Below are 26,696 nucleotides of genomic sequence, written 5' to 3'. Positions count from 1 at the left end.
TGAATAAATAAATCAATTTATCTCTGAGCTGGGGAACAATTAAATCATACAATCAATATCTGGAGTGGTATATATTGCTTTCGTATCAGCGTTTTACCACACCACACGTGATAAGTTTATAGCCATCCCTGATTACTATGAAAGGAGACTCAAAGGCCGGGACTCCTGTGGTCGCTGGGCCCCACCCAGACGGCGATCGGTGAAGATTGACCTCTGACCCCCCACCCCCCCCCCAGCTGGCTGGCGCGGACGGACCCCAAAGACGTGGCGCGCGTGGAGAGCAAGACGGTGATCGTGACGGAGAGGCAGAGGGACACGGTGCCCATCCCCAGCGGGGGGGCCAAGAGCCAGCTGGGCAGCTGGATGAGCGCCGCTGACTGGCAGACTGCCCGCCAGGAGCGCTTCCCCGGCTGCATGGCAGGTGAGCCCGCCCCCCCCCCCCCCCCCCCACACACACACACACACACATCGGAGCTCCACGCTGATTGGCTGTTGACCCGTGACAGGGCCCGCCCCTATGTTATTGACACCCGTATCAGGGCCAACAGGTAAACATGGGGATCGAAACGAAGAGCGGGTTTCATTTGTTCCGAGGGTCACACACTCTTTCACGGTCACAGGAGCTCCTCAAGGCCACTCTGAGCATTAAGTGAAGCGTCCTTAAATGTACTGTGGTCTTTTATTAAGATTACAACCTCAGAGGTCCGTGTGGGGTATGGATGGTATTCAGTGTTGCCCCGAGGAAATGTCTTAGTTGAGGTGGTCTAGGAAGGGGGGGCGGAAGAAGCAGCAGCGGTAGGTTGACAGGTAACGCACGTGATAGACAGCGCAATAATATATACAACCATCAGATGGCGCAGTTTTATTTCCATTCAAAAAGCTTTAACTATTGTTGTGTACAATAATACCAATGCATTATATATGATATGTATATATTTCGTACCTGATGGAAGTATGTTTTCCTTGCCTACAAGAGTTTTTTCACTTTGTTAATGCATAATAATAATAATAATAATAATAATAATAATAATAATAATAATAATAACAAATAAAATAAAATAAAAAAATACTGAAAATACGAAAAATAAATTGTTGTTAACGCGGCCGCCTTAGCCATACAGTGCTGGGGGAAACACTGTTCAAATGTTTCTAATATTAAACTGCCTGGTTGGGATTCAAACGTGTGGAGAGTGAACCTGTGAACGCTGTGAGCTGCTGAAGGTCCTCACTGACTGGCGCTCGCTGCCCCCTGCAGGTCGTACCATGTACGTCATCCCCTTCAGCATGGGCCCTGTGGGCTCCACGCTGTCCAAGTACGGAGTCCAGGTAAACACACACACAGACACACAGACACGTGCACACACACACAGACGCACATCCACACAGACGCCTCCTTTGAGGGACTGGTGGAACTGGATGAGGGATCATTAGGACACACTGGTCTGCAGAAGGTTCACGGTTCTCCCCCCCACCCCTTCCCAGGTGACGGACTCCCCCTACGTGGTGGCCAGCATGGGCATCATGACGCGCATGGGCAGCCCTGTCATGCAGAAGCTGGCCGAGGGAGAGGAGTTTGTCCGCTGCCAACACTCACTGGGACAGCCCCTACCCCTCAAAGGTAGCAGTCTGGTCTCGCAGGGCGCGGTCCGGTCTCGCAGGGACCAGGGCGCGCTCCGGTCTCGCAGGGACCAGGGCGCGCTCCGGTCTCGCAGGGACCAGGGCGCGCTCCGGTCTCGCAGGGACCAGGGCGCGCTCCGGTCTCGCAGGGACCAGGGCGCGCTCCGGTCTCGCAGGGACCAGGGCGCGGTCGGGTCTCGCAGGGACCAGGGCGCGGTCGGGTCTCGCAGGGACCAGGGCGCGGTCGGGTCTCGCAGGGACCAGGGCGCGCTCCGGTCTCGCAGGGACCAGGGCGCGGTCCTGTCTCACAGGGACCAGGGCGCGGTCGGGTCTCAGACATTTCCAATGTTCCGTCTGTTTCATCCCCGTTACCAAACGCCTCATCTCCACTCTTCATTTCCCTCTCCCCTCACCTCACCCCACTACCCGCTCTCTCCTCCCTGTCCTCACCCCCTCTTCCTCTCTGTCCTCACCCCCTTCCCTCCACTCTCTCCCTCCTCCCCCCCCTCTCCTCTCTCTCCTCCCTCTCCTCACCTCCCTCTCCTCCCTGTTCTCACCCCTCCCCTCTATATCTGTCTCTCCTCCCCCTAATCTCCCTCCCTCCCTCCCTCCCTCCCTCCCCTCCCCCCTCCCTCAGCCCCGCTGGTGAACTCCTGGCCTTGTAACCCTGAGAAGGTGCTGATCTCCCACCTGCCCGACACCCGGCAGATCCTGTCCTTTGGCAGCGGCTACGGCGGCAACTCCCTGCTGGGCAAGAAGTGCTTCGCCCTGCGCATCGCCTCACGCATCGCCAAGGACGAGGGCTGGCTGGCGGAGCACATGCTGGTAGGCCCACCGGAACTCATAGTATATATTATATAGATATATGGGCTCGGGGAGTCCGCAAAAGCCAACCTTCACTTTCTCCTCCATGTTGCGGTTCACTCTGGACCCCAGAAAATGTCTTGGTCAAGGTGGTCAAGGAGCGGGGGGGAGGGGGGTTTTATTTCGCAATAATATATGCAACCACCTGATGCCGCCTTTTCAATTCCATTCAAAAAGCTTTATGGCACGACTATTGTTTTGAACAGTATTACCGATGCATTATTATTTTATTTTTTTATGTACCGTACATGAAAGTATGTTTACTTTCCCTACGAGAGTTTTGCACTTTGTTATTGCATGATAATAAAAAATATATAATTTTTTTTTTAAATATATTTGTATACATTGGTAGTCAAGGCGGGGCCCTACTGTTGTTAAGGCGGCCGCCTTAACCGTTCAGTGCTGGGGGAAACACTGAACGCTGACACACTGTCATGACAAAAGCATTGGGCGAAATTCGCAGAGCGCAAACAAGGATGTTTGCGCCTGTGAACAGAGGCCGCTGGTTGGCTTGGAGAGCAGCCTGTAAACAGGCCGCTGGTTGGCTTGGAGAGCAGCCTGTAAACAGGCCACAGGTTGGCTTGGAGAGCAGCCTGTAAACAGAGGCCGCTGGTTGGCTTGGAGAGAAGCCTGTAAACAGGCCACAGGTTGGCTTGGAGAGCAGCCTGTAAACAGGCCACAGGTTGGCTTGGAGAGCAGCCTGTAAACAGGACACAGGTTCACTCAAGGACAGCCATTAAAAGAGGAAGCAGGAAGAGGACATTAGCATCTCTGTGGTATTTCTATGAACAGGTTTTTCAGAAACCTAAAGAGAGCTGTCTGGCCACACAGACTGGCGGTCGGACTAGTGAGTCAGCCTGACCTTTGCGTTAGCGCTAGGCCATGGAAACAGAGGGCGCTGCCACAGCAGCCCTATGATTGCCTGCGTCGTACGATACGATGGTACTCGATTGTCAGAGCAAGTCTGAAAGTGTTTGCCCGAGTAGAATCACGAGAAAGTCAGGTTGTTTGTTCAAGTGTAGTCTTCGTGAACCAGGGTGTTGGCGAGACTAAGATCTGCGTGACCCAGGGTGTCCAGGCCGCAGCGTTCATCGACCTGCGCCCCCGGTTTTTCTAGGTGAAAATTAGCCTCTAAACGCGTCTTTGCATTGACTTTGTGTGGATACGCACGTGGCTTTATTTTTTTGGTGTGAACGCACCATTACAGGGTAGTCGGAGGAGGCAGGTCGGCTCGGGGAGCAGCCTGTAAACTGTCTGCAGGCTGCTCTGCTCACTCAAGGACAGCCATTCCAAAAGAGGAAGCGGGAAGAGGACATTGCATCTCTGTGGCATTTCTATGAACAGGTTTTTCAGGAACCTAAAGAGAGCCGGCGGGCCACAGACTGGCGGTCGGACCAGTGTAACCCAGGTTTGGGTGAGAGCTGGGACATGGAAACAGGATGCTGCCACATCAGCCCTGTGATCGCCTGCATCGTACGACACGATCGTACTTGCTTCACAGAGCAAGTCTAAAAATACGTCTTGTATACCAGCAACCCCATTCAGAACAGATATAGAGAGTATAAACCGATACGGCATCTTGCATTGTAACTACTAACAGTCCTTATTGAAGGGTTCTCTTATGATGACAGCGATGTGTAGCCAGTTCACTTACTCTCTACGCATTATTTTTTTCAGAATTAGACCACTTTCATTAATAATCTATAATTATAATACTACATTTGTAGTCCTGCAGCTAAGTGTGAGCTTCCATGTCTTTCCGACTTGGTCACTTTCCACCTCCGACCGTTACAGAACGCATCATAACACTGTAGTGTGTGTGTGACGATCAATGCCTGTGTAGTAAATGAGTCATGTGATGGCATCGAATCGGTGCATAGATTTGTGTACTCCCTCACACCGGATACTGCATTTTAGGCAGTATCAGAGGAACTTCCGATCCTGGTATCGGAAATTGACTAAATGACGACTCTAGTCGTCATTTAGTGGAGTCGTCCTTGACTTGTGCGTTCAGGGGGGCTGTAAGTGGACGGTGTTCTCCTCTTCGTTCTCACTAGCTACGTATAGAGATGTGTCCGACCATAACCCTTCTTCCTGTCCCACTGCATCATGTTTAATCCAGACAAACACACGTTACTGGTGCAGTGTTGCCAGATTGGGCCAGATTTCCAGATTTTGGGAAATATGGCCCAATCTGGCAACACTGTACTGACCCGAGCCGTCTGGCTGCCCTCTACAGATCCTGGGCCTCACCAGCCCCCAGGGCGTGAAGCGCTACGTGGCCGCCGCCTTCCCCAGCGCCTGCGGGAAGACCAACCTGGCCATGATGAAGCCGTCCCTGCCCGGGTGGAAGGTGGAGTGCGTGGGCGACGACATCGCCTGGATGAAGTTCGACAGCCAGGGTGAGGAACCCCGAGCCTCGTCCGTCCTCTCCAGGGTCCTAGTGCTCGGGGATTAAGGACACATTAGTCACATCTCCTGGAATTACTGGAATTGATTGCAAAGTTTGTTTTGCAATCAAAAGCATTTCTACTAATTGTGATGGATTAAAAGGTCTTCCTTTTGTAATATCCATTTAGCAACCGGATCACAATGTGATATGATTACAATTTCACACCTCCCAGCATCTCTAGCTATACTAGACCTAAGACATCAGGGTTAGCCTTACTCGGCGTGTGATATGGAAAAGATTAAACCAACATACATTGTTATAAAGTAATATAGACTCTGCTTGACGGGCCCCATCTTCTTAGTAAGAAGAGCTGGTGAACAGATCTCTGATCAGAGACTCAGGTCAGTTAGTGGGCACTGGCGTTTTCTCGGACAACAGCTATGAAGTGTATGGCATCAAAAGTTACCAATGAACCGTTTTGTATTTTTTAAAGGTTTAAAAATGAATTGTATGTTAATAAGCGACGACCATGTTGCATCTTTAAGGTATTTATTTGATCCCCACATTGTAAGCAACCTTTATATTTCCTGGACATTGACCTCTGACCCCCCCCCCCCCCCCCCCCTCTCTCTCCAGGAAAGCTGAGGGCCATCAACCCAGAGAACGGTTTCTTCGGAGTGGCCCCGGGAACCTCGAACAAAACCAACCCCCACGCCATGTCCACCATCGCCAAAAACACGGTCTTCACCAACGTCGGCGAGACCAGCGACGGGGGGGTGTGGTGGGAGGGCTTGGCCCCACCCCCCGCCGGAGTCTCCCTCACCGACTGGCACGGAAAGTCCTGGAAGCAAGGTACGCTGTGTTTAGGGTTCTTGGCATAATTACATGCTATTTTACAAAATAAATGTAAACTATTGTGCCGCTATTCCTACCAAAATGGCAGTTTTGAAAGTGGTGGCATTACGGTAAATAATTATATTTATTATTAATCTAATAATTATGATTACATAATAATAAAAATAAAAATTATAATAAATTAACAAGAAAAATCTGCCACAAGCAGCTAGAAACTATTAAGATCTTTCAAGTAAAGTTGCGCTAAAACTGCAAAGGAAGACAAACGCCAGGCGACAACAATGATGCGCTGTGCGCTCCACCTTTGACCTCGTCAGTCTAACCAATGAGCTTGTACTTCCTGGTTCAGGAGGCCCCACCCTGTGACCTCGTCATTCTAACCAATGAGCTTGTGTTTCCTGACATAGGAGGCTCCACCCTGTGTGCCCATCCCAACTCGCGGTTCTGCACCCCTGCCTCCCAGTGCCCCATCATCGACCCCCAGTGGGAGAGCGAGGAGGGCGTGCCCATTGATGCCATCATCTTTGGGGGACGGAGACCAGAGGGTCAGTGGGGTTTGGTTTCCCATAATGCACCAGTGTGTTTGTCTTTGTGATTGGCTGGGCTCCACCACAACCGCAGAAACCAGTTCGCTGTTACTTTGAAATGACTGAAAGTACTGAGAATATCATGTTTAGGTGCACGTGATTTGAGTAGTCAAATTTAGCATGCATGTTTTGGTGTGAATTTTTGGATTATCTGAACGGTGCTGTTGGTAAGATTCAGAGTAGCAACTGAGCAGTTTGAAGAGAAGTTTGTTCAATCAACGGCATCGCCTCACCCATTTCCTGTCATAGAGAAGTGTTGTATCCACCCACCTGTGATAGACAAGCAAGACGGATGCCCCGACTCGAGGGAGAGATGCCCTGATTGGCCAGTAATGAGCCGGGGGCGGGCTCAAATCTCAACGGACCCCTACAGAGGCGGACCCGTGCAGACCTTGATCCAGATATCCGACAGCACCTTTAACTGGATCGATATTATGTATTGAGTAGAAGCCTTACCAATCCTCCGCTACGGAGGAGGTTGAGCTGGGACCCGGCGAGGCTCGGTCCGTCTCGATGAGAGGTTCTCACCTTTGCGGTCGCTCTGTTCCGCAGGCGTGCCTCTGGTGTACGAGGCCTTCAACTGGCGCCACGGCGTCTTCGTGGGTGCCGCCATGCGCTCGGAATCCACCGCCGCCGCCGAGCACCAAGGTAGGCACGCACACACACACACACACACAGAAAAACACACACACTGAAAAGCATGCACACACTGCAAAGCATGCACACACACACACACTGAAAAACACACACACACGCACACACTGAAAAACACACACACACACACACACTGAAAAGCATGCACACATACACGCACACACACCCACTGAAAAACACACACATACACACACACACACACACTGAAAAACACACACAGAAAAACACACACACAGAGAAAAACACACACTGAAAAACACGCACACAGAAAAACACACACACACACACACTGAAAAGCATGCACACATACACACTGAAAAGCATGCACACATACACACTGAAAAACACACACACACACACACTGAAAAGCACGCACACACACGCACGCGCACGCACGCACGCATCGCGCGCGCACACACACACGTTTAACCTATTCTAAATAAACACGGTTCCACTCTTCCAGGCAAGGCGATCATGCACGACCCCTTCGCCATGCGGCCGTTCTTCGGCTACAACTTCGGCGACTACCTGTCCCACTGGCTGAGCATGGAGACCCGCCGCGCCCCCACCCAGCTGCCCAAGATCTTCCACGTCAACTGGTTCCGCAAGGACCCCGCCACGGGCTCCTTCCTCTGGCCCGGCTTCGGGGAGAACGCCCGCGTGCTGGAGTGGATCTTCCGGCGCTGCGGCCGCGAGCGCGACGACGAGGCCGCCCGCAAGAGCGCGGTGGGCTGGCTGCCAGAGCAGGACGCCATCGACCGCAGCGGCCTGGGCGGCCAGGTGGACATGGACGCCCTGTTCCACCTGCCCAAGCCCTTCTGGCAGAAGGAAGCCCAGGAGCTCAGGGCCTACTTCTCCCAGCAGGTGGGGGCGGACCTGCCCGCGCAGGTGGGGGCGGAGCTTCAGGCCCTTGAGGAGCGCGTGCGGGATTAGAACCCGGGGGGAGGGGCATCGCATCGCTGCCCTGGCTGGATGGAGGGTTAGCTTAGCTTGGTAGCGGGGTGGGGGTGGAGCTATGTATATGGTAGGCTCCGTCACGGTAACATAAATTGGTTTTATCTTTTAAGGGGGTCTGGCTTTGTTTGGGAGTCTGAGTTTGTTTCCATCATTCTGTGATAATCTCACTTGACGGCTCGAACCCTTAAGGTCACTGACACTCGTCTCCTGGCCGACCTGGGGTCCCACCTGGGGTCCGAGGGGACCTGAAGCATCATGGCGGTTTGTTCTAGACCTGCTGTCAGCGATCCTCATGTTTACAAGCTATCGGCCAAAGATTTTATTGGAACAGTAAACACACACACACACACACACACACACACACACACACACACACACACACACACACACACACACACACACACACACACACACACACACACGCGCAGACACACGCGCAGACACACACACACACGCGCGCAGACACACACACACACACACACACACACACACACACACACACACACACACACACACACACACACACACTCACACTTTTTTTTTTTTTTTTTTAAATATGAAGACCAAAGTCTTAAATGGCATTTTTAATTGAGATAGTTGGTTTGATATCCAGGGGTTCATAGGGTGGAGAATACAACAGGACAGGTTAATTATGCATTTTGTTTTACCTCTAGTGTTGCCTCACAAATAAATCTATGATTATAGATGTTTACACACATTATGTGAATCTTGGACCAAAACCGGAGTTTGATACTGATTATTTTAATTGTGTTCAATAAATCATCTAAACTTGGACCTGTTTCAAATGATTGCAGTAGTAAAGGCACTAATGAATAGGCAATGAAATACATGTATTGAGTGAGAATGTAATGAAATAAGAGGTACTGTATATTCAAATGTCAAGGCCGTAGCGCTTTAGAATAAGGTCGGCAACTTTTGTTACTTACGATCGAATTCAGTGGTAGTAAACCACGGCTTGACTTTCGCACCGGCGTAAAGTGGGAATGTTGTTTAAGAGAACTACACTACCCAAAATCCTACAGTGTAACACGGCGGCTTTGATTGGTGGAGCTCGCTGTTACCGTCGGGAAATGTTTACCGTCGGTTACTGAACTGAACTGAAATCGATCGTTTACTACCTAGCCGCCATGACGTCTCTTTTGTAGAGATGAGGACCAGTGTATAAAACAGTAAAAGTCAGGCCATGAACTTGACTGAAGTGTTTGTGAGGACCAGCTTGAAAGAGTACCTAGGGCTGTGGTGAGTTTAGCAGGCTGGCTAGTTACGCTGTTACACACGCACACACGCATATACAACAACGACTGCTTCGGTGGCGGTGCCGCCGATATGGAAGTAAATCTGTGCCATCGGGTTTTGAAAATAAAAACACATTGAATTATAAGCACTGAATATTTATGCATTGAAATAATGATTTTTTTGCCTCTGAATTTAACTCTTTACATTTTCAATATATCATGTTCACCTTTATTTTTCAATGTTAAAAAATTAAACGTTAAAATATTCAACTCAAATATTTTCAACGTCCAAAAATTCAGTCCGCCAAAGTCACCATCAAAATTCAGTGTACGAAATTCAGTGTTAACATCCGGGGACCCAAGAAAGAGCAATCGATCCTAGATGCTAGATCGCGGTCAAACGACCGTGTGCGCGTTGTTGGATACCTGACTCTCTCACGCGGGAAGGCAAAACAGATTTGGAGCATTATTGGTCAGCACTACCAAAAGATATGTCCAGTCCAGGTAATTGCAAGCTACAAGCTGGTTGAAGGGTTAAGTATTACAATTTATTTTAAATGCTGTTGTACAATAAGCCAGTGTTTCCCAAACATGGTGCTGTGAAAACTTGCTTTTCAAAACAATTAAAACCGATTACAATTTGCAATCAAACACACATACAAGTTATATTCATAGCTTCCGCGTTGACTGATTCAGAGTAGCTAGGCTCACATTAAAACAATGTGAAGAAGGATTTAATGTGTAAAAAAAAAACGTATGAAACTATTTCTAAAGCAGCTTACCCCTCTCAGTATACTCATGAAGTCAAACTGTGTTTTCACTGTCTGATTTACAGAGAGTACCGTCAACGCACTATGTTGGTGAACAGTACTGAACTGTTTCAGCTTTTAATGTTTAAGTAATGGATATCTTCCATTGTTAATATATGAACTTCCCTGTATCAAGTGACACGTTGAAACGTGAGTGCTTTGGGAAATGTTTTGTGTAAGGCGTGCCCTGTAATTGTCCCTTCCAATCAAACATTAATATATGCATGGTAGAACATAAAAATACAGTCGACTTCATGTAATTCTGCTGACTCCTGATTTAGATTTTTAAATATAAAAGATGAACAAACATTACCATTAAGATATACCAGCTTTATACAAAGCATTGCATGTGTACTCCTGTCGCAGTATTTTATCCTGAGGTGTCCCTTAAAATGTAATGAAATGCAGCCTACTGTTTCTTTGCAGTATTTGATAAAAGTAGTCCTCCCTAACTTTTGTTGTGCTGTTGATTTGATAAACAGCACCTAACCTTGCAGGGAGTCGTACAAAATTGATTTTGTTTATTGGGTGCCTTGGAGACACAAAAGCACGAGGGGTGCCATGTTTTAGAAACGTTTTGCTGCCGCAGCCATAGATGCTGAAGCAGGATATGTTTACACTGACATAAGTGGATGATAAAGAGATCCCAGTCCAAACTATTCAGCTCTTCTCCAGTTCATCTCTGATCTGTGAGTTCTTAGCCTGTTGAGCAGTGATCTCAACGTACTCTGAGGTCTGCTCCTCCCCCTGGGGGAACACCAGGCCTGGGTTCTGCACAGCACCTCGCTTGGCAAAGTCGATCTCTCCGTAGTGGATCTCCTCTTCCACCTGCTTGTCTGACGCCTTGCATGTTGGATTCTGTGGAAGAGCATTGATACATACAAGAATTGAAAGAAGAGTGAACAAGTGGTTCCCATAGAATAATTGCAAACCGACTATGATAACATTTGAACAATATTTGTTTATTGAGATAGCTGAGTACAATATGTTTAATTTGGGAGAGCTATGATATTGTTTGATTACGATTAAGAGTTAAAGCTATACTGTACGATGTGAGAGAGCTAGCATGATTTGAAATTAGCTTCTCTTCGGAGTTCCGTTTAACTCCTCCCCCACCCTTCAGGACTCCCTGCCCCCACCCCTCGACACAGAGCCGTGCACGAGCGCTAATGCTGCTTACGGCTTACTTCAACGGCAACCATTGCGTCACTTTTCAGGCCATGCAACTCCCTCAGCTGTCGCCATCGCTGAAAAGCGAATCCAATATTTATTCTCGTTTTTCCTCGAGCATTCTCCAACTTTTTTTTTGTTGCTGCCTTTTCATTTTCTGTCTTTCTTTTTCTTGCCTTTTTAAAAGGATGAACCGGGGCAAGTAACGGTGGCAGTGGTTACTTCTGTTTTTTTTCTTCCATCGTGTTAACGTTGTAGGCTCACTAGGTCTAGTCCACTGTCATGAACTACTATGACAACAACGCTTTCTTTGCCCTCCGTGAACGCGCTCAGGCCGGCTCAGGCTCGTACACAGAGGGGAGAGAACGCGCAGGCTTGTGATTGGTTCTTTAGATTCGGGCACAGTGTCTCCGATTGGTAAGCATTTTAACAGGTTTATAGCAGATACAGAATTCGTTTTTTTTCCGCTTCTTTTTCATTGCCCATAAGTTATTTATTGCTGTCAGGATGTAAATACCAATTTCAACAACATATTAAAAAGTGCATATCACTGGATCCCGTACAATATGCCTTTAATGGTATCCGTTGCATAATCACGTGCCTGGGACCTAGGGCTGTGCAATTAATCGAATTTCGATCGCGATATCAATTTTGGGGTCAAACGATCTCCAAACTCGTATAATCGAGTTGAAACGATTAATTTGACATTTTCCATTTTACAGTAGGCCTAGAGAGTTTATGAAAGTTTATGAAAGAGACGCGCATGCGAAAGCATTCAACGCGGCGAGAGGGAGTACAATCTAACAGGCGTGCTGCATCAGGAAGTATGCCGTTGGCAGGAGGCGGGACATGCCAGTGAACCGCCAATCAGCAGCATCGACTGTTGACAGACATGTTGGAGTAGACCTACCGCGTGGAATATTAAAGTTTCAGTAACGTTACAGTTTGATGAACGATAACAAGCTCCTATAGCAGACTTTAACTAAGAGTTCTTTAAGGCAGAACTGCCAAGTACATCTTGTATATGTATTTCTGTTTAACAACAATATGATTTTTATTAGCCATGTGTTTGTTATGGCTTTGTGACTTTTAACTTTGCTATGGAGAAATGCTGGGACCGTTGTTCTCTAGACATTAAATACGTTAAGTTAATTTTGGATACTTATACGTGTTTCTGTGATATTTGATTGTCTTAATATATTGTATTCATGAAATGTTTTATAAAAATCAAATGTTAGATTCAGAATGTTGTGGCAGACAGTACACTTACACACGAAAAAGGTTTTATTTTGGATACTTATACGTGTTTCTATGTCATAATTGATTGTGTCAATAAATGCATGTTTTCAAACTCAAAAATAATCGTTTGAATAATCGTGATATCAATATTGACCAAAATAATCGTGATTATGATTTTTCCCATAATCGAGCAGCCCTACTGGGACCCCCAGAATCTGGGGTTTGTTGAATTAAAAGAATTGCTTAGTTTGCACAGAGGGGTGCACACACACTCCAGCAGTTATTACAAATGTTGAATTGGGGAAAAAACGACCGGCTTAGAAGGCTTGAAGGGAGAGCAGCTATTGGTCTTCTGCTAACATTTATAAGTAAAATGACTTTCTTTAAGTACAGTTTTTTTGCACTTTTTACTTTGCTTGATTATTCCCTTGTGGACAATTGTATGCATTAATTCAATCAAAATATTTGCTAGAGTGTAGCAAAAATATAGAATTTTTGTCATGCAAGCAAGAAGTTCTATTATTTAGTTTTTTGCAAATGCATTTTAGAATCCTTAAACTTAGACGACGTACAGAAATGACTGCATCCTACAGAAATGTTAATGACATCACATCGTCAGCATTGAAGTTGCTTTCTTCAATCGCTGTCCACCACTGTGAGGTTCCTACCTGTTGACGTTTTGAGGGTTTCTTCAGTAACCACCTAAAAACATGAGGTGGGATCACGGGTTAGAACCTATATATATATATATATATATATAGAGAGAGAGAGATGTGATTTGGTTTGTGTTTTACTTACAGGACAAAGATGATCAGACCAATAAAGAAGACGGTACCAAAGAATCCACCAATTATCAGATGAACTTTCGAATCTATAGGACATAAAACATGGTAGATCACTGGGGCATTATCATATCTATTTAGAGATTGTAGGGATATGTTTGGGATGTGTGTTATAGTAAAGTATTTTATAGGGTCTATGGGTAGAAGTTGATATACCGACGCTTTCACCGCTGATAGTTAGCTTAATCTCTTTTGATGTTTGGTTTCCCAAGGGATTCGTGGCCACGCAGTAGTAGATTTCACTGTAGCAGGACACATTGAAGCTGTACAAAGGTCCATCCGACACGTTCAGGGGTCCCTCCGCACTGCTCCTGAACCAGGTGAACCGGAGAACGGGGGGGTTGGCTCTGCTGGTGCACATCAGGTTGACCACACTGCCCAGCGACACCGTGGTCAACGTCAGGTTGACCACACTGCCCAGCACCAACGCCTGGGTATCCTTCGGGGAATCTACAGGAACACAAGATAAGTCTTCAATTTCAAGCTATGGTTCCGGTGCTGACGGATTTGAATGCAGTATGTAAACGCTTTGCGCTTCTCAGCCGTCCCGGCTCACTGATTGGACCGTCTGCTGGTCACTCACAGGAAACGTTGAGCGTCACGACGCTCTCTGCTCTTCTGACACTGAGCCCGCCTGCTGGGGCGTTTACCGGATACTCCACCAGACAGGTGAGGCGGACCCCGTCATGTCGGTCCGACAGAGTGATATTTAGCCGCCGGGTCCTGACGTTAGGCTCTTGGTCTCCGTGCGGTTCCAGCCGACCCTCAGGGCCTCCTGACTGGTTCCAGCTCAGGTGAGGTGGCTGGGTGGGACAGGGTGCGATGGCCCTGCAGGTGAACGTTACCCTGCTCCCCTCCGTTAGTGGTCCCTCCTGGAGGGTCTGTATGGAGGGTGCTGGGGCTGAATCTACGTGGTTGTTTTCAAGAAACATTTGCATTAGGCTGAAATGTAGCTTTAATATCCACATGAATGAATGCAGCATGTTTGGTGTTGACCAGTACATTCCATAGTGGGGAATAATCATAGGGACAACGTGTGTCTCACCCCATAGTCCATAATAAGTATAATTACAATATGACACTGGCAAAAAACAATTTTAAAACATTCTTTAAAGTGAAAATACAATTATGTGGTATCGATACTTAAATTCTAGACAAGGAGAACAAGTATTTCTACCTATTCAGGGAGTAGCCAAAAAACAAGAATGATCATAATAACAGGGTTCCTACGCAGTATGGAATTTAATTTGAGTAATTTGCATGTCCGAATGAGTATGGAAATTAGAGAAGAGTATGTTTTTTATTTTTTTTGTTTACAGACTATTATCTCACTTAAAAAAATATATATATTAATGTATACAAATCAAAACAAGCTTACTAACACAACATAGTCTACCTGTTGATGATATGAAACTAATCAAGCTGTCTTGAGAACGTTGTCTGGTTACCATGGTTAACTTTCGCCGCACGACTGTGCGACTCGATGAAGGATACCAAGTGGGAAAATAAAGCTAGATGCAAACTATGCTTGAAATAGTTCGACATCTCCAACATGGGGGAGGTGGCAAATTTAAAACATATGCAGGGGTAAAAGCACTGTCGTCTTCGTCACAGCATCTAGCCGTAGCCTCTCAATGTTTTTTGCCCATTTTTTTATATATAAGCATCTAACAATTGGTATTAAAATGCTTAATATTGACTGAAAATCCTGTCTGAAACGTCTGAAAATTTTAGTCTGGAGAGGTATGGAATTTTGAAATGGAAAATGTGTAGGAACCCTGGAATAATATATAAATAGGAATACAAATAATTATGATAATGACTAATCAAAAAATTGACCCCCAAACCAAAAAGGGTTCTCTTACCGTTAACTGTGATTGTAAGAGGATGGCAGGTGTCTGTTGCCTTGAAAGGGCTGTTTATGACTCTAAAGTAATATGTGTCAGCATAACTTGAGTTCAGCCTTGCAAAAATGGTTGTGCAGTCGTATTCACTCATGTTCCCAATGATACTTATTGGATAGATATTATGGGTTTTGCTGCTGTTGAAAACCACACTTTCTGGATGAGGCCCAAAATTGTGGGTCGATTTTAGCCAAAACCCAATAAAGGGTTTGTTTTTATGGAGTAGATTGGGTGGTACTGCATCAAATGAACATGGAATTTGCAAACAACTGTCACTCAATGCCTCCATCTTGTTTGGCATAGATGCATTAAGGCCTGCAGGACAGTCTCGTTCAGCACCTGCAACACAAGCATTTTTTACACAAAATGGCCAATGACATGCATCCTTCCTGTCCCACCACATCCTCCTCTAACGGCCTGGCCACACCTCTGACCGGCATCACATTCTGAGCATGGATACCGGCTTCATTCAGAGATTGATTACATTCAGATGAGCATTTAGTCCATTAGATGTAAAACATACGACTCATTCTGGGTCCATGAAAGGGGTAGTTCAAAGTTTTGGACATCGGACCTCATTTCCAAGTGAGCCAGTTTGTTATGTATCATTGGAGACCGTTTAACACGTTTCATTCAGTCCTTCTAGTTGCAGAGATCGCTGGTGATAGGCTAGGGCAAGTCGATGGTTTCTGCTAGCCTGCCAATATAAACAGTTTTACCCACTCCACAGTACACGCAAGACTATCAATGTAAATGTCTTTTGATAGAATAATGTTAGAAAGAAAACTACCCTTGCATCGCATTGCATTTAGTTTATATTTCACTGTAGTTGGAAGCAGGCTACGGCAGCGGCGAACTGATATAACCTAGGCACCTACTACTACAAAATGTAATGCGATCATTGCGATGCAAGGACAGTTTTAATTTCTAACATTATTCTATCAACACAGACATTAACATCGGTAGTCTGGCGTTAAAATTGATTTGCCTCGGCTGCACTGTGGAGTGGGTAAAACTGTTTTTATTGGCAGGCTAGCAGGAACCGTCAACTTGCGCTAGCCTAGCACCAGCGATCCCTGCAACTAGAAGGACTGAATGAAACGTGTTAAACGGTCTCCAATGACAAATAACACACTGGCTCACTTGGAATTGAGGTCCAATGTCCATAATTCCGAATTACCCCTGACGGGTATGTTGGCGTGCCAATACCTAAACATATTCAGTGCATGGAACTAAATATTCACAATATAACAAATGAACGCCGCTCACCTGCAACAAAGATGACATTCAGTAGCATTTCAAACTGCATCATCGTGATGCATCTTGTGAACCTCATCTCCTGCATCATGAATTCAAAGAAGGAGTCAAGGTACATTAGTTTTAGTTTTTGATGTGTCCTGGGTTAAGGTACCTACTGTACATCTTCCTTGTTACAAATACAACAAATAACGAATATGGAAATACAGTAGGCTACTTGGAGCAACAAAAGTTACAAGAAAATGCATTAATCAGTTTATTCTAGGCCTTTAAAGAAATGTTTTAATGTTTGTTTTAATTCCTTACCGTGAGCAGTAGGCGCTTTTTCACAGCCAACGGGTAGTTTGTTCTAAAAGGAGAACAGTGTCGCACTAATGCGCTGTTAGATCTAGGTCTACTTAAATACCAAAGATACTTCCACCTTTAGTGATTGACCCTATGTGACCACTCTTTATGATCCATGCACGGCTAATAAACCTTGATGTCAGTTATTAGTAATTGTGTGTAATATTCTCCTTGGGTGAGGACTAAACTGCACTAGGTAAAGAGTTACTGTGATCAGACCTAATACTCCTGTCACTTGAACTGAAAAGGAGAACATGGCTTGTGGAAAGCAGGAAATGCTATTTACAGCATTGTGTTACTTCCCCTTCTCAACCACATATTAGCCAGATGTGGGGTTGCAGTTCTCAGGCTATTTGTAATTACAGACCAATCAGCATCTTGCCCGTATTGTCCTAGGTAGAAGAGAAGTGGATAGCAGAACAACAACATCAACTTAACAACAGCATTTTTTAAACATAGTAAAATAAGAACAAGAACTCAATAAACAAACATTTTGGGGTAAACCTCAGTGAAATAAAAAGCCCTCTACAGAGGGAAAATAAAAGAAAACAAAAAGGACACAACAATCTACTTTAGACAAATTATGTTCGTATTGGTGTGATGTACGTTTCCCATCTTTTCAAAAAATGTTGCAGTCTCAGAGCAAAAGTGATCCTTTCCATCTTAAAAATATCATCGATAATGTCAATCCATACCTCCACAGTAGGTTTTCCTTGTTTTAACAACCTTCTAGTAATAGCTTTTCTACTAGCAGCACTTAGGATCCAAAATAAATATTTGACATTAGAAGAAACACTTTCTGATGTTAAGGCACCCATATATAAAGAATCAAATTTAAATTGAATATCCGAGTGAAAAATGCTTTGCATAACTTTATAAACCTCCCGCTTAAATGGAAACAATGATACACAGGACCAGAATATGTGGAAATGATTTGCTTCGAGGCACCCCCACTGTCGCCAGCATGCCGAAGAATTTGTGTAGTGCCTCTTTTGAGCTGGAACGATGAAGAACCTTAAGGTTTTTCCAGCAAAACTCTCGCCATACAGTTGAACTGGAAGTTTTCCACTGTATCTCACATAGGTTCTCCCAATCTTCGTCCTTTAGAACAAAGTTTTTTCTTCATGTTCCTATTTTTGTTTTGCATACAGTGAACTACATTTTGTTTGTTGTAACCCCTTGTAGAGTCTTGAGATACGTTTCTGGTTAGAGCCAGCCGAATAAGCATCTATAAACACTTTTAACAGAATATTATCCCAGCCTACTTGTGTACACCCATTCTGTATCTGGTCAATATATTGCCGGACCTGAAGGAATCTGTAAAAATCTCCCTTATCGAAGCCAAACTGCCTCTTCAGATTTTGAAAGCTATTCATGGTCCCCTTATGCAAAAATGTGCAATATGCTGTTAAACCTTGCGACCCCCACCTCTTAAATCTTGCGTCCCATCTTTTAGGCAAAAAATCTGGATCAAATGCGCACCATCTCAAGACCTTTGCTGCATCCTTCAGGTTATTACCTTGTTCCACATCAAGTGACAAACATATCAATGGGTTTCCCAATTCCTTTAAATTATTCAATAAGCCCTTATCCCCAATTGCAACCTGGATTGGAAATTCATTTCCAAAATGCATCGGACACATGACCCACTATGTTCTGCTCCATGTATCCAATGTTGACAACATGACTTGACATGGCTAAGCTACCAAAATAAACAAGAGGAGCTAGGAAAGGAAATTAAAGTTCAGAAGGGGCAAACGTGTGGCTACACACAGCACTACTAAAGTCATCAAGATTGAAAATGAACGAATATTTGTTGCACAGCTGAACGCTGTATCACATCATGAGCTGGCTGTTCTCAATTCACAACACGCATTCCATCAAATCTAGCCTACATCAGGCATTCTGACCAAAACTCATGCACTCCCCCCCACAATTATTCAGAGTAGGGTCTGTCTGCATCCTGCAAGACGGAGGCGTAACTTGTAGTGGGCGTAACTTGTAGTGGGCGTAACTTGTAGTGGGCGTAACTTGTAGTAGGAGGCGTAACTTCTACTAGGAGGCGTAACTTCTACTAGGAGGCGTAACTTGTACTTTTCTAAATCGCGGTCCACGCGAGATCTTTCTCTTTTCGCGGTAAAAAAAGAAGCCTTGTAAATCACGGTTTACACAAGATCTTCCTTGAAGTCGGATCTTCAGATATTCATGTCGGTAAGTAAAAAGAAGTGGATTAACAAGAATGATTTTTTTTGCTTTTACAAGCTTAATGATCTCTAGAACTAGGGCAGACTACTTGTGGTTGTGATACTGTTTAACATTCTTTACGAAATGTTCGAACGCTTAGGCGTACTGTTTTAACGTTGGAAGAAACCCCAGCTTTCGCCCCCTCTGTGAAGTTAGTTCGCAATAGCAAACTTCAATCGGCACCATTGCAATCAATGCTGATGGTGGTATTGTTCTATTATAAGTTTCCTCGGCAAACCAGTGGGAATGACTGTGGAGTCTTTCTGATAATGGGAAGTCGGATTAAAATAATTTCATGTCTTGCTGTCATTCGTGTGTTCACCCATTCATATTTTCCTTTTCTTTTTTTTTTTTTGTGCAGTTCACCTTGTACGTTGCACTTGATGCTCCATTCGACTATACCATAGTAATATTGAAAGATGTCATAAATCTACCTATTTTATGTTTAGGTGGATATGCCAGCCCTTAGGAGTTGGAAACCAGATATTGAGTGGTAAATTCGTTTTGTTAAGTAAGAAGCAAAAATTAATAAACAAACTGAAAAAACGGCTTGTTTTCTGGTTTCTGCTTGTGTCAATTATTCCCAGAAAACAGAGTAATAAAGCGTACCTTGCTCGTACATTGCTCATGAATGCATATTTTTATTTTCACATATGTTAAAGTAAGGATTGGCATTGTTAAAGTTAGATATTAAGACAGTATTTTCTAGTTTCTATTAACTGAAAATGAAGAACCTGGACAGTCATATGATTGATGAGATTTTATTTGCTCATACAAAACAGAATAAATAAGACAATACATTGATACAACTGAGGAACAGCTAAATGTAAAATCCATAAAAAACGGCATGTTTAGATCCTATGGTGAATTGAGGATGAATTCATGAATGTGTTCATATTAGATATTCATCCTATTCCTTGAAAATGGATTTTCCAGATGTTCAATGAATTGCATCCTTGCCTATACAACTAATAACAATAAAAAATGTAACATTTTCCTCGTTTCCACTAGGGGTATCTTTGCTCTATAATTTAACAAACATCTGTAAAATAGTAAAAATGTCAAGGTAGGCCTATAAGAATGTATACAATGTGTTACCACATTCATGAATATATCCTCAATTGGCCGTAGGATCAAAACATGATCTTTTCATGGATTTACATTGAGCTGTAGCCTATGTGTGTATGTGAATTGCAGTGTATGTGTTTGGATACACACACGGCACACACACTGACATATTTGTATATTATTATTTTGTTTTTTATTCATGTGGCCTGCAGTGGCGATAACGCACAGGTGTATTCCCACAGGCTCTGAAAACAACAGTCATCAAGCCATATCTAACTTACCATTTTTAAGCAAAATCATTGAAAAAGCTGTTCATCAACAGCTAAATAACTACTGAAATCACTGGATGTGCCAAAATTGTCTTCAATTGAACAATTGAAAAGACTGAAGTAATGGTCTTTGGTGCAAGGGATGAACAATTAAATGTCAGTGCACAGCTGTTATGTTAGAAAGCACACACCAAGACAGAAATCCTGGTGTAGTCAGACTCAGACTTGAATTTCTAAAACCACATTAAATGCCATACTGAACTAACTGACTAAGGTGTAAATGTGAGATGCATTTTTGACTGATAGATGCTTCTGCTTAAATTATTTGGGGATTTATAAATAACATAATAAAAATGTCTGACAAAATCCTAATCCAAATGTGTTGGCATTTTTAAGACTTTTGAAGGACTGATTAAATAAATGTCAATACCATTTAAGGTATTATTTTAAGCATTTGTATGACTTGGATTTATTCTATACATTTGCATAGCAATTAAATGACTTACTTGTAGATGTATGAAATTAATGCTTGTTAAAAACAACAGTCATCAAGTCACTTCTAAGAAAAGAACAATATAGATACATCAATCATGAACAATTATAGGCCCATATCTAACTTAAGGCAAGGCAACTTTATTATATAGCACTTTTCATACACAAGGCAGACTCAAAGTGCTTCACATATAAACATTGTCATACAATAAAATAAAATAATAGATAAGTAAAAGAAAACGTATGCAAAGAAATGGTTAAAATAGAAAGTTAAAAAGGCATTTTAGTATTCAAATAGAAAATAAAAGCAAAGTTATAAAAGCCTTTTAGAAAGTGCAATGTTTTTAAGATTTAGCAGAAAGCAAATATATAAACAGCTAAATAACTACTTACTTCTTAGCAATGAATACATTTACATATCGCCAGGAGACCGATACAAGCACTGAGGAAGTGCATTGAACAAATCAATCACTGGATGTGCCAAAATTGTCTTCAATTGAACAACGAAAAAACTGAAGTACCGGCTACTGAGTGACGCGCATGCGCATTTAATGACATCGTTTACAGGAAGTGCGTCATTATTGGGCATCTGGACCCCCGAGCCGATCTGTCAGCCATGAGCCGAACACATCTGGTACTCACACCGGGCGCAAGAGTCATTCTCGCGCCCGTATAACTAAACTATATGATTTAGTTTAGTTATGCTCGTATAATATGAGGCAAACTATTTCAGAATTCTGTTTAATTGTTTTAAGTTTTCAACAATATTTCGATATCATTAGCAACAGACTGAGCTTGGCTTTTAATACAAAGAAGATGCATTAAATTGTAGCCTAGGCTACTACGAGATAATAACTAAAACAATAGCCTACCGCTTTTAACACAAATCAGATCAAGCATCAATATCAATAGTAAAAATAAAGCATTCAAGAAGAATGTTTTTTTTTTCAAGAAAGGTTTTGGGTGGGCCTGTTGAACAGTGGGTGGTCCTAGGTCCGTCAGGTCCACCCATAACGCAGTGCCTGCTTCCTATACCGGTTGCTGTGTTGAAGGTTTCTTCAGGAACCACCTATAAACATGAGGTGGGATCACGGGTTAGAACGGAGATGGACCCAGCACACTTGCTGGTAAGGTTCATCTTGACTAATCAATGTTCAAGCTAAATTGTGTGTGTGTGTTTTACTTACAGGACAGAGATGATCAGACCAATAAAGAAGACGATACCGATTAAGAATCTCACTATCAGAGGGACATTCAATCCTGTAGGGGACAAATCATGGTAGATCACATAGTCATATATCCATTTAGAGATTGTAGTATATTGGGATATGTGTAGAAGTTGATTTACCAACGCTTTCACCGCTGATAGTGAGCTTAATCTCTTTTGATGTTTGGTTTCCCAAGGGATTCGTGGCCACACAGTAGTAGATGTCTCTGTAGCTGGACACATTGAAGCTGTACAAAGATCCATCTGACACGTTCAGGGGTCCCTCCGCACTGCTCCTGAACCAGGTGAACCGGAGAACGGGGGGGTTGGCTCTGCTGGTGCACGTCAGGTTGACCACACTGCCCAGCGACACCGTGGGGGGACTGATGGAGGCCTGGGTATCCTTCGGGGAATCTACAGGAACACAAGATAAGTCTTCAATTTCAAACTAGTTCCGCTGTTGACGGATTTGAATGCAGTATGTAAACGCTTTCCGCTTCTCAGCCGCACCGGCTCACTCATCGGACCGTCTGCCGGTCACTCACAGGAAACGTTGAGCGTCACGACGCTCTCTGCTGTTCTGTTGCTGGGCCCGCCTGCTGGGTCGTTCACCGGATACTCCACCAGACAGGTGATGCGGACCCCGTCATGTCGGTCCGACAGAGTGATATTCAGCCGCCGGGTCCTGACGTTAGGCTCTTGGTCTCCGTGCGGTTCCGGCCGGCCCTCAGGGCCTCCTGACTGGTTCCAGCTCAGGTGAGGCGGCTGGGTGGGACAGGGTGCGATGGCCCTGCAGGTGAACGTTACCCTGCTCCCCTCCGTTAGTGGTCCCTCCAGGAGGGTCTGTATGGAGGGTGCTGGGGCTGAATCTACGTTGTTGTTTTCAAGAAACATTTGCATTAGGCTGAACTGTAGGTTTAATATCCACATGAATGAATGCAGCATGTTCAGTGTTGACCAGTACAGGGGAGAATAATCATGGGGAGGAAAACGAATTGTGCCACAATCCAAAGTCCATAATAAGTATTATTACAATATGTCACTGGCATAAAACATTGTTAAAACATTCTTTAAAGGGAAACTACAATTATGTGGTATCGATACCAAAATTATAGACAAGGAGAAAAAGGTTACCTATTCAGGAAGTAGGCAAAAATTAAGAATGATCATAATAACAGGGTTCCTACGCAGTATGGAAAAGTATGGAATTTATTTTGAGTAATTTCCATGTCTGGATAATAAGGTTGTGCATTGGCACTGCCCTCACGATTCGATTTGATTACGATTCACCAGATAACGATTCGATTCAATTCTACGATGCATTGCGATGCATCAAAATTCTACTGCACACAATAAGGCAAATTTGTTCACCTTCCACTCCCAAACCTACTGCCATTAAATGCCAGGCTTTGTCCTCCTCTGACATTATCCTTATAAAAAGGATGATAGATTTCATAAATTATTTTATGTTGCTCCACTTCGACAATCAGTCTCTCGTCGTCCATGTTGCCGACCCTTTGAGAACCTTTGATTGACTGCTGACCTGGTGCCACTGGTCATGACGTTTGTGTTTTATTTTGAAAATTGACCGGATGCTCTATGGCTTTTACCTTTTCACTTCCTGCCCTCGATCTGCTCTGTTGAAATTGACGCGGTTCAGCAACGGTTTGCGTCAACAATAGAAGTGCTACGGAATGGTAGCGCTGCGGTGCTGCGCGCCGCTTCTGGGACGCTGCTGAGCCGGTGGAAATGGTTTCATTGATTAGAGTGGCAGCGATCAGCAGCGGTGACCGCGGCGCAGCCGTTCCGCAGCGCTTACGTCCCCGGTGGACATCAGGCTAGTGTTGTTGTTGTTGCTAGCTAGCGCCGCCGCTTAGCATGTACTTCACACCTCTATTGTCCACTGGAGGCCCGAAAATAAACAGCGACATAAGCGATTATGGCACGTTGCCGCTTTGATACTGAATCGTGCATGCCCCGCATTGCGATGCATCGCCGAATCGATTATTGTTGACACCCCTGCTGGATCAGTATAGAAATTAAATTACCTATTTTTTTATTTTATTTTGTTACTTATCCATTTATTTATATTGTTTACATTTAAATAAATATATATATATAAAAAAAATAAAATAAAAATGTTTGTAGGAAGATGTCAATGTAAAAATAACTCATGATCCTACAATAAAGTATAAAAAAAAATATATATATATAGAAATTAAAGAGTATGGAAAAAAATTGTTGGGTTGTTTACAGACTATTATCTCACTTTGTAAAATAAAATATATGAATACATACAAATCATAACAAGCTTACTAACACAACATAGCCTACCTGTCGATGATATGAAACTAATCAAGCTGTCTTGAGAACGTTGTCTGGTTACCATGGTTAACTTTCACTGCACGACTTTGCGACTTGATGAAGGATTGAAATAGTTTGACATCTCCAACATGGGGGATTCGGCAAATTTAAGCCATATGCAGGGGTAAAAGCACTGTCGTCTTCGTCAAAGCATCTAGCGGTAGCCTCTCAATGTTTTCTGCCGATTTTTTAAGATATAAGCCTCTAACAATTGGTATTCAGATGCTTAATATTGACTGAAAATCCTGTCTGAAACGTCTTAAAATTTGAGTGTGGAGAAGTTTGGAATTTTGAAATGGAAAATGTGTAGGAACCCTGTAATAATATTGAAATAGGAATAAAAATAATTATAATAATGACTAATCAAAAAATTGACCCCCAAACCAAAAAGGGTTCTCTTACCTTTAACTGTGATTGTAAGAGGATTGCAGGTGTCAGTTGACTTGAAAGGGCTGTTTTCGACTCTAAAGTAATATGTGCCAGCATAACTTGAGTTCAGCCTTGCAAAAACGGTTGTGCAGTTGTATTCACTCATGTTCCCAATGATACTTATTGGATAGGTATTTTTGGTTTTGCTGCCGTTGAAAACCACACTTTCTGGATGAGGCCCAAAATAATAGGTCGATTTTAGCCAAAACCCAATAAAGGGTTTGTTTTTATGGAGTAGATTTGATGGTACTGAATCAAATGAACATGGAATTTGCAAACAAGTGTCCCTCAATGCCTCCATCTTGTTTGGCAAAGATGCATGAAAAACTGTAGGACAGGATCCCACACCACCTGCAACACAAGCATTTTTTAGACAAAATGGCCAATGACATGCATCCTTCCTGTCCCACCACATCCTCCTCTAACAGCCTGGCCACACCTCTACTAGACCGGCATCACATTCTGAGCATGGATACCGGCTTCATTTCAGAGATTGATTACATGCAGATTAGCATTTAGTCCATTAGATGTAAAACATACGACTCATTCTGGGTCCATGAAAGGGGTAGTTCAAAGTTTTGGACATCGGACCTCATTTCCAAGTGAGCCAGTTTGTTATGTATCATTGGAGACCGTTTAACACGTTTCATTCAGTCCTTCTAGTTGCAGAGATCGCTGGTGATAGGCTAGGGCAAGTCGATGGTTTCTGCTAGCCTGCCAATATAAACAGTTTTACCCACTCCACAGTACACGCATGACTATCAATGTAAATGTCTTTTGATAGAATAATGTTAGAAAGAAAACTACCCTTGCATCGCATTGCATTTACTTTATATTTCACTGTAGTTGGAAGCAGGCTACGGCAGCGGCGAAATGATATAACCTAGGCACCTACTACTACAAAATGTAATCCGATCATTGCGATGCAAGGACAGTTTTATTTCTAACATTATTCTATCAACACAGACATTAACATCGGTAGTCTGGCATTAAAATTGATTTGCCTCTGCTGCAGTGGGGAGTGGGTAAAACTGTTCTTATTGGCAGGCTAGCAGGAACCGTCGACTTGCGCTAGCGTAGCAACAGCGATCCCTGCAACTAGAAGTACTGAATGAAACCTGTTAAACGGTCTCCAATGACAAATAACACACTGGCTCACTTGGAATTGAGGTCCAATGTCCATAATTCCGAATTACCCCTGACGGGTCTGTTGGCGTGCCAATACCTAAACATATTCAGTGCATGGAACTAAATATTCACAATATAACAAATGAACACCGCTCACCTGCAACAAAGATGACATTCAGTAGCATTTCAAACTGCATCATCGTGGTGCATCTTGTGAACCTCATCTCCTGCATCATGAATTCAAAGAAGTAGTCAAGGTACATTTGTTTTAGTTTTTTATGTGTCCTGGGTTAAGGTACCTACTGTACATCTTCCTTGTTACAAATACAACAAATAACGAATATGGAAATACAGTAGGCTACTTGGAGCAACAAAAGTTACAAGAAAATACATTCATCAGTTTATTCTAGGCCTTTAAAGAAATGTTTTAATGTTTGTTTTAATTCCTTACCGCGAGCAGTAGGCGCTTTTTCACAGCCAACGGGCAGTTTGTTCTAAAAGAAGAACAGTGTCGCACTAATGCGCTGTTAGATCTAGGTCTACTTAAATACCAAAGATACTTCCACCTTTAGTGATTCAATACCAAAGATACTTCCACCTTTAGTGATTGACCCTATGTGACCACTCTTTATGATCCATGCACGGCTAATAAACCTTGATGTCAGTTATTAGTAAATGTGTGTAATATTCTCCTTGAGTGAGGACTTCACTGCACTAAGTAAAGAGTTACTTTGATCAGACCTAATT

General features: G+C 43.8%; 3 protein-coding genes and 1 long non-coding RNA gene across 8 annotated transcripts in view; 2 read left to right on the top strand and 2 right to left on the bottom strand.

The window, feature by feature from the left end:
* pck2 (phosphoenolpyruvate carboxykinase 2 (mitochondrial)) overlaps window positions 1–8,345 on the top strand; it is a 13,190-nt gene extending 4,845 nt beyond the window's left edge. Inside the window, exons 3-11 of the mRNA XM_056583803.1 lie at window positions 237–421; window positions 1,256–1,326; window positions 1,483–1,618; window positions 2,255–2,442; window positions 4,721–4,883; window positions 5,510–5,725; window positions 6,136–6,273; window positions 6,868–6,963; window positions 7,433–8,345. Coding sequence (XP_056439778.1) covers window positions 237–421; window positions 1,256–1,326; window positions 1,483–1,618; window positions 2,255–2,442; window positions 4,721–4,883; window positions 5,510–5,725; window positions 6,136–6,273; window positions 6,868–6,963; window positions 7,433–7,902 — 1,663 coding nt within the window. The 3' untranslated portion in view covers window positions 7,903–8,345. The remainder of the gene's footprint in view (window positions 1–236; window positions 422–1,255; window positions 1,327–1,482; window positions 1,619–2,254; window positions 2,443–4,720; window positions 4,884–5,509; window positions 5,726–6,135; window positions 6,274–6,867; window positions 6,964–7,432) is intronic.
* LOC130376894 (sialic acid-binding Ig-like lectin 9) lies at window positions 8,258–17,017 on the bottom strand. 2 transcript variants are annotated; one of them, XM_056583804.1, is made up of 8 exons: window positions 16,710–17,016; window positions 16,416–16,485; window positions 15,108–15,485; window positions 13,826–14,149; window positions 13,399–13,692; window positions 13,199–13,271; window positions 13,069–13,102; window positions 8,258–10,849 (listed from the first exon to the last, which is right to left on the bottom strand). In XM_056583804.1, exons 2-8 carry the CDS (start codon window positions 16,480–16,482, stop codon window positions 10,652–10,654), a joined length of 1,368 nt encoding a protein of 455 aa, XP_056439779.1. In that variant the 5' UTR covers window positions 16,483–16,485; window positions 16,710–17,016; the 3' UTR covers window positions 8,258–10,651. The 2 variants fall into 2 exon arrangements, with proteins under 2 accessions (XP_056439779.1, XP_056439780.1); XM_056583805.1 differs by having other exon boundaries at window positions 13,826–15,485; window positions 16,710–17,017.
* Window positions 12,810–22,896, top strand: LOC130376897 (uncharacterized). Its single transcript, XR_008894104.1, has 3 exons — window positions 12,810–14,036; window positions 22,011–22,100; window positions 22,226–22,896. It is a non-coding gene; the product is annotated as an uncharacterized LOC130376897 (long non-coding RNA).
* On the bottom strand, window positions 21,308–26,696 carry LOC130376896 (carcinoembryonic antigen-related cell adhesion molecule 6-like). Of its 4 annotated transcripts, none has more exons than XM_056583807.1 (7): window positions 26,401–26,696; window positions 26,107–26,176; window positions 24,795–25,172; window positions 22,574–22,897; window positions 22,170–22,442; window positions 22,009–22,081; window positions 21,308–21,890 (listed from the first exon to the last, which is right to left on the bottom strand). In XM_056583807.1, exons 2-7 carry the CDS (start codon window positions 26,171–26,173, stop codon window positions 21,851–21,853), a joined length of 1,155 nt encoding a protein of 384 aa, XP_056439782.1. In that variant the 5' UTR covers window positions 26,174–26,176; window positions 26,401–26,696; the 3' UTR covers window positions 21,308–21,850. The 4 variants fall into 4 exon arrangements, with proteins under 4 accessions (XP_056439782.1, XP_056439781.1, XP_056439783.1 ...); XM_056583806.1 differs by having other exon boundaries at window positions 26,107–26,515; window positions 26,548–26,696; XM_056583808.1 differs by lacking the exon at window positions 24,795–25,172 and having other exon boundaries at window positions 26,107–26,696.

This window comes from Gadus chalcogrammus, chromosome 23, assembly GCF_026213295.1.
Source record: "Gadus chalcogrammus isolate NIFS_2021 chromosome 23, NIFS_Gcha_1.0, whole genome shotgun sequence".
Taxonomy (NCBI): Eukaryota; Metazoa; Chordata; class Actinopteri; order Gadiformes; family Gadidae; genus Gadus; species Gadus chalcogrammus.
This window is presented reverse-complemented; position numbering and strand designations above follow the sequence as displayed.